The 12,786-nt window shown below is 46.3% G+C and overlaps 1 protein-coding gene across 6 annotated transcripts in view; it reads right to left on the bottom strand.

Annotated features, from left to right (window-relative positions):
- The window catches only part of LOC139746697 (guanine nucleotide exchange factor DBS-like), a 542,611-nt gene that overhangs the window by 454,238 nt on the left and 75,587 nt on the right, over positions 1-12,786 (bottom strand). For all 6 annotated transcript variants that reach the window (XM_071658145.1, XM_071658146.1, XM_071658147.1 and 3 more), the window contains exon 2: positions 5,958-8,314. In XM_071658145.1, the coding sequence (XP_071514246.1) occupies positions 5,958-7,893 (1,936 nt within the window). In that variant the 5' untranslated portion in view covers positions 7,894-8,314. The remainder of the gene's footprint in view (positions 1-5,957; positions 8,315-12,786) is intronic.

The raw sequence follows: 12,786 nt of genomic DNA, 5'->3' as shown, positions 1-12,786 counted from the left end.
AAGAGCAAGGTTATTAGGTACAGTAGGGTTGAGGGTCAAGTCAATTGGGAGGTGAGTTTGAATGGAGAAAAACTGGAGGAAGTAAAGTGTTTTAGATATCTGGGAGTGGATCTGGCAGCGGATGGAACCATGGAAGCGGAAGTGGATCATAGGATGGGGGAGGGGGCGAAAATTCTGGGAGCCTTGAAGAATGTGTGGAAGTCGAGAACATTATCTCGGAAAGCAAAAATGGGTATGTTTGAAGGAATAGTGGTTCCAACATTGTTGTATGGTTGCGAGGCGTGGGCTATGAATAGAGTGGTGCGCAGGAGGATGGATGTGCTGGAAATGAGATGTTTGAGGACAATGTGTGGTGTGAGGTGGTTTGATCGAGTAAGTAACGTAAGGGTAAGACAGATGTGTGGAAATAAAAAGAGCGTGGTTGAGAGAGCAGAAGAGGGTGTTTTGAAATGGTTTGGGCACATGGAGAGAATGAGTGAGGAAAGATTGACCAAGAGGATATATGTGTCGGAGGTGGAGGGAACGAGGAGAAGAGGGAGACCAAATTGGAGGTGGAAAGATGGAGTGAAAAAGATTTTGTGTGATCGGGGCCTGAACATGCAGGAGGGTGAAAGGAGGGCAAGGAATAGAGTGAATTGGAGCGATGTGGTATACCGGGGTTGACGTGCTGTCAATGGATTGAATCAGGGCATGTGAAGCGTCTGGGGTAAACCATGGAAAGCTGTGTAGGTATGTATATTTGCGTGTGTGGACGTATGTATATACATGTGTATGGGGGTGGGTTGGGCCATTTCTTTCGTCTGTTTCCTTGCGCTACCTCGCAAACGCGGGAGACTGCGACAAAAAAAAAAAAAAAAAAAAAAAAAAAAATATATATATATATATATATATATATATATATATATATATATATATATATATATATATATATATATATATATATATTATAAAGGAAACAAGAAGTAAAGCAGAAGACGGGGTGGCAGTCATCCACCCCTTCCAATATACCTCTGGCCAAGCAGGTAGCAGGTACTGGCCTCCCTGCATGAGCAACATCTCGCCTGGCCAGGCTGGTAGCTTCCATCTCTCACTCCACCCGAGCCGTTAAAATGATAGAGATTGATAGCTAACGCAATGTCTGCTTGATATGAGCTGTTGACGTGAGCAGGAACCACCTTCTTAGAATGTTTACGGTATATACGGGATCCAAGCGAAGCTTTCTACTATGTTTGTTGGAAAGAGAAATAGCGGTACGTAAATGCTATACATCTGTTGTTGTACGTGTTATACATCTGTTGTTGTACGTGTTATACATCTGTTGTTGTACGTGTTATACATCTGTTGTTGTAAATGTTATACATCTGTTGTTGTACGTGTTACACATCTGTTGTAAATGTTATACATCTGTTGTTGTACGTGTTATACTTCTGTTGTAAATGTTATACATCTGTTGTCGCAAATGTTATACATGTTGTTGTAAATGTTATACATCTGTTGTTGCAAATATTATACATCTGTTGTTGCAAATGTTTCCGTCTATATCTGGATTTTCGTTTTTATATTTCTTTTCTACGCATAGTGTTTCTTGACCATCCCTAAATATAAAGTCTATATGACACTCATTCACATATACACATCCATTTACGTCAGGCACCCATTCATCCGCCCGCATCAAAGGAGAGGATGAACAGTTGAGGTGGTTGTATACCGGCTGACCTGTCCAGGTTTCGAACCCCGGCAAGTCGCATGGCGCGTTACCCTTCGGTCTTCGTCATACTTCCTTTCTTCTAGCTCCAGCATCTCTCCTGTCCTCATATATACATGACTCGTGCTGGACGAGCCGGTGTCCTCAAGTGTCTTCTTTTACCAGTTCCATCTGGCTGCCTCTCTCTGTCCCAACCAGTATAACATTACCGGACTGCGTGTGCCCTCCAACGGCCTGACATATATTTCACTTGGTATTTGACACTAAAAGTCTGGAACTGGAAGCATCACCTGGTATTTGATATCAAGCGTCAGATACTTACAATAAGACTGGGTACTGAACGTCAAAATATGACCCCTAAATATAACCAGTGTCTGGCGTTAAGGGTCTGACCTTTAGAATACAATACGCATGGTTGCAAACTACCAGTTCGGATCTCTTTCCGTCAGAACTTACTGGTGAAATCTACAAGATAGATTCACAAGTTCAGTGCGGGTCACAGACGACGATATTCTCAGGCAGGGTTATAATCGTCCACACAACGATCTACGTATAGCTTAAAGTAGACAACATACAATGTGAACCTCACAATCTCAAACTTGTGGAGTGAAGGTACAACAGGAGCAGATGCATCGGTGACAGTAAGGCACAACAGCTGCGGCACCATATGTGTAGGGAACACTGCACAGTGAACACCTCTACAAGCAACTCCAGTTACTACTGGTGAAGTGATCATAAATATTTCGACATTTGTTTTTATTTCCAAAAGTTAACATGGGAACTGGTCCTGGTGCAGTCAGCATAATGCTGTATCTTAAAGAGGTCAAGATGACATTCTACACAAACTATTACTGTAAATACATTAATTAAACAGAACAATTCATTTTGCAGTCAAGAATGGCACATGACACGTTGTACAGAGGCAAACAGCAGGAGAGGAAGAGACGGACCCTCACAGCAAACAAAACTCCCTCGACTCTAAGCGATGTAGCGACTCGATGTTCAAATCTACCATCTTCCTCAACTATGGACCAACCATTTCATTGTCGGTAGGAATATTCAAGATTTTCAGCTTGTACGATTCTTTATGAGAAACATTTAAGGTTCATAACGGGGATGGAGGAAACCTTCAAGGTTATGGGATGGTTCATCGGCGAAGAAGCGTGCATACATGTAGGAAATAATGACAGTCATGACTAACAGATCTCGGAGAATGTGATGTAGTATGTGCGACCATACGAACACGGTGGGTCAAGCTTCAAATCAAAGACTGGTGTGTGAAGGTGACCTTTTCCATTACTATGGGGTCTAAACTATTCTTAGTTAAATGCAATTCATAAAGCAAGGAACAAGATTCTTATAACAAGTTGGATTATTTCAGTGTTACACAAAACATTCCTTGAAAGAAGATACACACTGAACAGACGAAGCTTTTCAGATCTAGAGTTCCCAGTAGTCTGATATCTATGTTAACCTTTCACAAACACTTACCATTTTACTTCTCTTTCTCTTTCATCTTACTTCCTCAGAGTCAGCCCCGACCATGATTCCCCAGCCCTACCTGTGTGTACATATTTCAACCGTTTGTCAATCACTGCAAATCTTGTATGTTTGTTCTAGTCATAGTGTCAATATCCTGTTTCAGAAGTCCTCAGTCGAGCCAGGGAAAACCTCCCCAAGATACGGCGAGATGCCGGGGTCAGAGTATGGTGTGGCCCTTCACTGAACACATTTCCTTATTAACACGTCTGTTTAAATAAACAATGAAGAGCTCCGTGGAATGTATTCTCTTATCTTTATACTAATATTCAGTCCAACATAATAACCACACAATACGCTCAAAAAACAAACAAACTAAAGATGACTATCTCTCAAACCTGCTTTTAACGCACTGTGTCGAAGACGGTTCAAGACGTACCGTTTTAACTTGTGATTCACGTATCGTTCTAATCCTAGTTTAAACAGGTAGTTTTAAACCTAGTGGTAAGGATTCGTGTTTAGGTTTTGGGAAAAAAAAAATCTCGCAAAAGTCATGGTAAGGACAGTGGTAAACCTGCCAAGCTCTTGCCACCGAGACCTGAGGTGAGGTAAGGCGCCACTCTTCACAATACTGCCCACATGTCTTGTGGGTCTCCACGCACTCACTCAGGCAGGACTCCGGCTACTAGCCACTAACCCTAATTGATTTAACTAATGATTTACCTACTCTGCACAATCCTGCAGACTTCAGTCTGTATATACTGTGAGAGCAGATCAGTATACTCTACAGTCTTACATATCTTGTGAAGTAATATGGTGGTGACCAGAATATTTCATTTCTTCATACTCATAACATAACAAGCTCATATGGAAGTAGATGTCTTCTCTGTCATATACTTTATTTGTATTATTGAGACAGATCCTGTGCTGTCCGGAGTGGACAGCACAGAGCGTGGGCCAGGCTTGCTCCTACCTCTGATACTGTTCAAATGAAGATAAGAAAGATGATACTCCAGGTCTGTGTGATCGTTCGCAAACAATTCTCATGAATCATCTTTGGAATAACTTGTAATTTCTTTTACCCTAAACTAGCTTATATAAAGTTTACTGGAATAAGGATCTATGTCCTATTAGAAAACTCTCAGAAACTTGTATATTCCTCCATGCCTTGCTAACATCAGTGCTCCCTCATTCCCTATGTCACCAAAGTAGAGATAATAGTATTGCAAAACAAGATACGTGGGAATGATGACATTCTGGTGTCAACAGAAGGTCACATCAAATTCCACGCTTCTCATCACTACTGAAGTAAACTATAATTTCTGAGTAACGAAAGGATTAACTTTACCACACTTGCTTTACCGATTAAACGTTTTAATCCTTCTCGTATAACCCTTCCATCCTTCTCGTATAACCCTTCCATCCCTCTTCAATAACCACTCCATCCTTCTCAAATAACCTTTCTATCGTTTTCAACAAACTTTCCATCTTCTCCACAACCTTTCCTTTCTTCTTAAACAAACCAAAACATAAAACACAGATCGCACCGAAGCTTCACGAAACTTTTCACCGTGTTTTCGGGTCCTGGTTCACCTAACGCTTTGTTGGTTTGGTCAAGTTCGGCATCTGGTCTTGGCCTGTGGGCCAGCACATCCGTCAGACAGGAAGGCATCAGCGGGATGCGATAAATGATCCGTGAGGATCCCGCAGCACGGCTGTTGCTCCTGCTGTAGCACCGAGGGCATGTGACGATCACCAGATCTTGCGTCAGGTAATTCATTATCGTAATGACGCTGTGTTGATTACCTCACTAAAACGCCTCTGTCTTGACTACCACACTATGAACAGATGTTTAAGTTGACCAACAAATGGCTTTTCTGAATATACTGAAGTTCGTTTGTGATTACCTATATTATGAAGCGACTTTTACGTTGATCAATATAACAGCGAGAAGCCTCTGTACTAACAACAGCGAGAAGCCTCTGTACTAACAACAGCGAGAAGCCTCTGTACTAACAACAGCGAGAAGCCTCTGTACTAACAACAGCGAGAAGCCTCTGTATTAAACAATACATTTAGAGGCGTTTGTGTTTAGGTTCATTGCAAAGACATCATCAATGACTGGTTTATCATGGTGAAGATCTTGTGATGATGATCATATAACTACCAAACATCTTGCTTCATATCAATGTACAACTCAATGTACTACTGGAGGCTTTTATACCATTGAGTACATTTTGCTCAGTTTTCTGCTTTCATTACCAAATAACTATGAAGTTTCCGTCCTCATCTGTACATCGGTATGAAGTTTCCGTCCTCATCTGTACATCGGTATGAAGTTTCGTCTTTCAATTATACATTATCACAAGGCCTCTCTGTGAATTAGTACATTATTGGAAAGGACTGTACATCAACCAGTATATTAGAACGTTCGAACGTCAACCAGTACATTACAAGGTCTGTACGTCAGTTATTACGTCAACCAGTACATTACGTGGACCGTAATCATACAATGACGTCACTACCAGTTCCGTTTTCATGACTGGGTTGGCTACTGGTACACATAATGGTGCTGGAAGTATGAGGGTAATGGTTGCTTGCGTGTTACGGTGGCAGTGAGCGTGTGGGTCGACAGACGAGTAGACAGAAAACATCTGGTTTAAATACATCCTAAATACACAAGATCACACACGAAGTGAAATCTGGCCTATACTTACACACCTTTCTGCCAGAGCCTAGCACCAACAGCAGCACAGCCAGGCAGGGCACTTACCTCTGACGATGCGGAGCCTGAGGCGGCCTTGGTGAAGGAAGGCGTAGGGCAGGTGGAACTCTCTGCCGTGTGTGACCACCTTGACACCCTTCCCTCCCGAGCCGACGCTGCTCTCGCTCGTGCCCCAGTATCCGGAGTCTGGGCCCTTCGTTAATGATCCGCTGCTGCCACTCTCACCAGAGGACCACGCCAGTGAGGCCAGTAACTGAGGAGGTAGCGGGGAAGGGTGTCGCGGGGTGAGCGGGGGCAACGTGAGGTACGGGGAGACCTCATCACTTGGCGGGGGTTTCACGCCGCTCTGGTTCATATCCTCTCCTCCCTCCAGGACAAGGTGCGAGCACTCCCGCTGAATGAAGTCAAGCACACCGTTGGTAATATTTGCATTAAAAGCTCCGGAGCTCACCTGTAGCTGTGCCTGATGCCAGGTGATGGAGTGATGGACGTGACCCTCGTCCTGGGTCCATGTCAGGTCATCTGTATCACTTATGATATGGTTACTGGCGAGGGTTACACCCTCCTGCAGTGTTTGCACCCTCTCAGACAGTGCCTGAAGTGTGCAACTTTCAGTGTTCTCACTTGGTCTACAATAGATATCATATTCTGTGGGCAAACTATCAGTGAGTGGTTCCGCATGTAAGTGGTCTTGGTAGTTAACCTCTGGTTTACCATCAAACTGTCGTGATCGGTTACTCTGCTCCTTCATACATTTGGACAGGGGTTCAGCTTCGTCACGAATGTGTTCTCTTAAACCTCCAAAGTTGTCACAATCTTCGGGTAAATCAAATGTCACAGAATGTCCTGAATCAGACCTCTTGCGTCGAACCTGACCTTTGTGCTTGAGGTTTGACCTGAGGCTGGAGACGCCAGACATGATGGCAGCAACAGGCTGGACTGGAAGTGGGACGTCAGCGGGGAGTGGAGGCGACGTTGCGTCTCCGATGCGGAGGGTCGATGCCGAGAACCTCCCGTCGCAGGGACTTGCCGACTCCTGCAGACAGCTAGTCGCCCTGCTATATTTTCCAGACTTTGTGTCTCGCCCGTCAGCGGTTACCATCGCTGTGTAGTCTGTCCGGAACGTCAGAAAACTGTTAGTGAGTTCAAGTAAGCCGCGTGAACTCATGTCAGTGTTAGGTGTGGGGATGGGTTGCTGAGGCGAGTCATCAGGAGGGGAATGATGACCTTGGGATTCCCCTAATGGAACATTTTTTGTCCTCTTGTAAGGCATTTCTTCATCTTCGTCGGAAGAACGTATCCCAACTGGGACAGCTCTCATATTCTCAATCTCATTTTCTTGACGCTGTGAGGACGCACTCTCAGATCGCAAGAGCTCCTTACCTGGAGGGTTAAATTTCCTTCGGGAGGTAGATCGCCGTGTTGTCTGCATCGAAAGCCTCCTCTGGAAAGATAACCTGGTTGCACCAGGATCACTGGAAGGTGCAGGAAGAGAGCGACGCCTCGAGCTAGCCATCGCAACTTTCGATGTTTTGTTTCCTTCATTAAGTGCACTTTCCCCACATGTACTGACGACTACGCAACCAGAATCATCTCCGGCTGATCCCACTGGTGCACCCACTTTCGAATCTATTGCCAATGGTTTACTTTCTTGGCATGAGAGTCGACTACCTGTGCTGAAACATGGCTGCTTCACCGGAGAACCTGCATGAGTCCTACCAATAAGGGAGTCCTCAACACAACTCAAACTACGACGAAGCAGAGGGACATCATTTGGCCGTCCAGGTCCATGCGTGGGGGAAGTGTAGACTGACTGTGATGGTCGAGGTGTGGAGTAGGGTCCGTGCTGTCTGGCGCGACGTCCTCCTGCCGCCCAGTGGAGGAGGTGGTGATGGTTCGGCGAGGTTTCTTGGGTGGGTGTGGTGACGCCCCTTCTCTCAGGTACCAGCCATTCCAGCAGGTGCCACAGCCTCCAAGAAGCCATGGTGGAACGGCAGGCATCATGCAACACTTCGCTGTAAATGAACTGCGGTTTCCCTTGCAACACCCTCACATTGCTTGATGATTTCCTGCACACACTATCGAAAAATCTGTATTAAGAAAACTATAACTTACAGTATATGGTACTTCTTTCCAGCAGTCACCCATCGACTGTCTTTCCCGAAACTTTCATCACTTATTTTCAAAATCACACGTGCACTAAAACTTTAAACCCTGCTAAGACTCACATGCCGTAAGCGTCAGGAACCTGGACACCGTCTTTGGACACTGGGGTGCAGCACGAGGTTTACCCCGAGCTCATGAAATCTGCCCGGAGGACGTCAAGAGGGTGCTAGTCGCGAGTGCCAGAGGTCGCAAGGGGTGGCGACCTCCTCAGCTCATTTCTGGCATTATCAAATACCTTCCTGAAAAGCAATGGGATTTAGTAGCGGTTGTTGGAAGTGCAATACTGCGTCATAGAATATATGCAAGTAAACCTGTCGGGGTTCAATGCCAAGGCAGACCCCGGCTTACAGCCCCTGGCTCTTTGTTGTATCATTATTTTTCGATCTTTGTCTTCGTCCCCTTCTCTCTCTCTCTCTCTCTCTCTCTCTCTCTCTCTCTCTCTCTCTCTCTCTCTCTCTCTCTCTCCACCACAAGTCATCTTCCCTATTATCTGTCACCGCCACTATCACCCCTTACAGTAAGCCACTGATTGACTAAGCAGAGGAGGGGGAGGGGGAGGAGGAGGAGGTGCTGGAAGTTAAGGAGGGGGAGATGGTGCTGGAAGTGCAAGGGGGGGGGGGTTGCTAGCAGTAGTGCAGGAAGGAGGAGGCGAAGGATGAAGGGAAGGAGAGAAGGAGGAGAAAATGTGGGGAAGGGAGTTGAACCAATTAGGGAGGAGTGAGCGAGAAGTATCTGTTCAAGGGATCAATTGTGTGTGCTCAGGCGGGAGCTGATGTGAGGACGCATGAATACTCCAGAGCCAAGCGGCATTGTTCACCCTGGTAGTTCTGTACAACCTGGTTGTTCTGTCCAGCCTGATGGTTTCGTCCAACCTGATGGTTTCGTCCAGCCTGATGACATTACCTAACCTGGTATCACTGTCCAACCCGTTATTACCATATAACCTGGTGATGCTGTATAACCAGATGGTACTTGTTAGCCGGGTGGTACTGTCCAACTTCGTGCCAATGAAAATTTGGTGGAACTGTCCAGTGTGGTGGCACTCTGCAGCTTGGCAGTTCTGTCTACTTGAGGGAATTCTCCAACCTGGCGGCACCATCAGGCCTACTGACAGTACCCGACCTGCTCGTCCTGGTGGCCCTGCGTAAGCTAGTGAGACTAACACAGTTGCTCTGTGTCTGGCAAGCACCGCCATCAGGGAAGTTTGGTATGGCAGCAGCAGACGTCCCGACCTTAACTAACAACATCCTCCCTCCTCTTCCCCCATACGAACCTCACAACAGTGTCAGGGAAGGAGTCTTGGTGCGGCACTACAGTAATTACCGCAGGCAGGAAGCTGCAACCCCATCTGGTGCATGAGGGTGAAGGGGCTTCGCCAGGAGCCTCGATACTTCCTTTACTCTCACATTCTTAGTGCACTTCCACCATCCCTAAGATATTTGAGTTATCCTATCTGAACATTTTCTGTGAGTGAGCCTCACATCTTACAAGCAGTGGCCCTCACAACAGCACACACGGTAAACCTCACAACGTACAGGCAAAGAGCCTCACGACCCACACACTGAGCTTCACGACCTTCATACAGCAAGTCTCACAACTCACACACTGCACATCTCGAAAATCCTTTATCTCTTGACATGTTGTACACACCTCGCCCTCTGTATCTGAGCCACAGAACCCATGTTCCTAATCCTTCTTAGTAAATTTCACAGAATCTTTTACTACGAGACCTTGGTTCTTGGCTACTAACTTGTTTTTCCTTTTCTATGTTACCACAGAAATAATTGGGATCTGTGTAGTTACCACTACTGTATCCTCTCTTTACGGCTTTTCTTATATCTCCTCTTTTACCATCTTCAGTTACTTAATAATATCTTGTCCTCCAGTTGGTGCATCATATGTCATATTCTAATCCGTCTATATTCATATGTGTGATGAGAAGACTTAACAATGATTCAATGGCTCAAATCAAACTCACCAATAAGGCTGGCAAAGTCTTCCCATTCCCAGCCGCTACTGAACACCTAGGGACTGGCACAATCCCACTGAATATCCATAAGATACATCATTCACGGGCGCCTTCACACTCCACTCCCCTTCTCCCTCATGTCTACTCAATACGCCTTCTGGAATGTAGACGCCCTACAACCTTCAACGTAAGCATAAAGTCCACATAGTTCTTCCTGCAGCAAGATATTCTTTCTGTGTGTGTGTGTGTGTGTGTGTGTGTGTGTGTGTGTGTGTGTCACTGGGAATCTTACAGGGCCAACCAAAAGCCTTTTCCTGCCACTAATCCCCCCCGCCCAAATCTCCAACCATGTAACACACGTCACCATCGTCATCGTCAGGCTGGACTGCGTCACACATACGTCACCATCGTCATCGTCAGGCTAGGCTGCGTCACACATACGTCACCATCGTCATCGTCAGGCTGGATGCGTCACACATACGTCACCATCGTCAGCTTGGGTTGCCTAACATCGCTCCCTCTCTCTTTTGCTCCTCACTACAGTTTATGTGGCCGGCCACTATGTAGGTCAGCAGCGGCAGTCACTGTAACTCGGGGGCGAGAGTGGCAGCGGCAGCAGAGGGCTGCCTGAGACACTTCCGCTTTCTCTGCATTCATGCAGGCATGGTAGGGTGGGGGAGGGGGGCCATGGAGGGAGATGATGGTGGGAAGATGAAGGAGAGGGAAAGACCAAGACAGTGGAACGCAGAGGGGAAGTCCTCAGGGAAGGTGTGGTCAGTGTGAGGGGTAGTAGATTTATGAGGGTTCTTGCATATTACTGGTTCCAAGTTTGACACTTCCTTAGATACACTGTACCACACTCTGTACCTCTCATGCCTCCTGACGTACACTGTACCACACTCTGTACCTCTCATGCCTCCTGACGTACACTGTACCACACTCTGTACCTCTCATGCCTCCTGACGTACACTGTACCACACACTGTACCTCTCATGCCTCCTGACGTACACTGTACCACACACTGTACCTCTCATGCCTCCTGACGTACACTGTACCACACTCTGTACCTCTCATGCCTCCTGACGTACACTGTACCACACACTGTACCTCTCATGCCTCCTGACGTACACTGTACCACACACTGTACCTCTCATGCCTCCTGACGTACACTGTACCACACTCTGTACCTCTCATGCCTCCTGACGTACACTGTACCACACACTGTACCTCTCATGCCTCCTGACGTACACTGTACCACACTCTGTACCTCTCATGCCTCCTGACGTACACTGTACCACACTCTGTACCCGTCATGCCTCCTGACGTACACTGTACCACACTCTGTACCTCTCATGCCTCCTGACGTACACTGTACCACACTTTGTACCTCTCATGCCTCCTGACGTACACTGTACCACACTCTGTACCTCTCATGCCTCCTGACGTACACTGTACCACACTCTGTACCCGTCATGCCTCCTGACGTACACTGTACCACACTCTGTACCTCTCATGCCTCCTGACGTACACTGTACCACACTTTGTACCTCTCATGCCTCCTGACGTACACTGTACCACACTCTGCACCCGTCATGTCTCCTGACGTACACTGTACCACACTCTGTACCTCTCATGCCTCCTGACGTACACTGTACCACACTCTGTACCCGTCATGCCTCCTGACGTACACTGTACCACACTCTGTACCCCGCATGAGTAAAGCTACTTATGCTTATAAAGATAAAGGAGCAGAAAGCTCTTGTGATGCACTGCATTAAACGCAACTTTCACCCAACCATTTGATCCAGCAGGGAACCTCCCTAGCAAGGAAGGCTGGCTCGTAGTAGCGCAGTAGTTTGTCTGCAAGAAGCTTCACTTTGTGCTTTTCTGTCTTTTAATATTCATTATATAACCCCATGGCCCTTTTACATAAGAGACTACTGGACTAATTTAATGAATAAAGAAAATTACACCATCTAAATCGTTATTCAAAAGCCAAATCTTTCTTCACAAATATACCCACTGCCTTTGACACAATTTAAAGCGTATCAGCCAGATATATTCATATATTCACAAATGTTTCAGTTGGAACCAAAACCTATTTAATCTCCAGTGAACTACTCGTGAAAACCACTTCTATCCCTCCTCAATAAATCCTGACTGCAACGAGGGAAGGAGCAGCTTTAGCAACAGGGTAACATGGCTGCTGGATGCCACTCCCGCACGGGTACTCTCCACACACGAGTCAGTCACCTAAAAATATCACAGAGGAACTTTACTAATTTTACCTGACTTTTCACAGAGTGAGACATACAGCCCCTCACGGCCTCATCAAACACTCAGGTCGTTCCCCAGAACCTTCCCAACACAACAAGGTCCTTTCCATGAAATTCAGGCCATTACTTATGCACCCTTTGACCCCCAGACGTACACGAACCTTCTGAAGGCATCCAGATACTACAGGAGTCACCCCAATCCTCGATACGCAACGAAGTCCTCCTCCCTCGCCACTCGCCTCACCCCACCCAATCTTCGGCGGACGAGTTAATCTTTACAAATAACCAATATCCACTGTGCCTCTCTTGATACCGTGTTTAACACATTCAAGACCTGCTCAAAGTACCTCAGATTTGTCCACCCTCCTTAGCATATTCAAATCGGTTCAACACTCCCTGACGAACGCCAGATCTCCACACCCTCTAATGCATTAAGATTCGATTAACACTTCCAAAACTACCTTGT

Source organism: Panulirus ornatus, chromosome 66 (genome assembly GCF_036320965.1).
Source record: "Panulirus ornatus isolate Po-2019 chromosome 66, ASM3632096v1, whole genome shotgun sequence".
In the NCBI taxonomy this organism is placed as follows: Eukaryota; Metazoa; Arthropoda; class Malacostraca; order Decapoda; family Palinuridae; genus Panulirus; species Panulirus ornatus.
The sequence above is the reverse complement of the archived record's forward strand: the minus strand, read 5'-3'. Positions and strand labels throughout refer to the sequence as shown.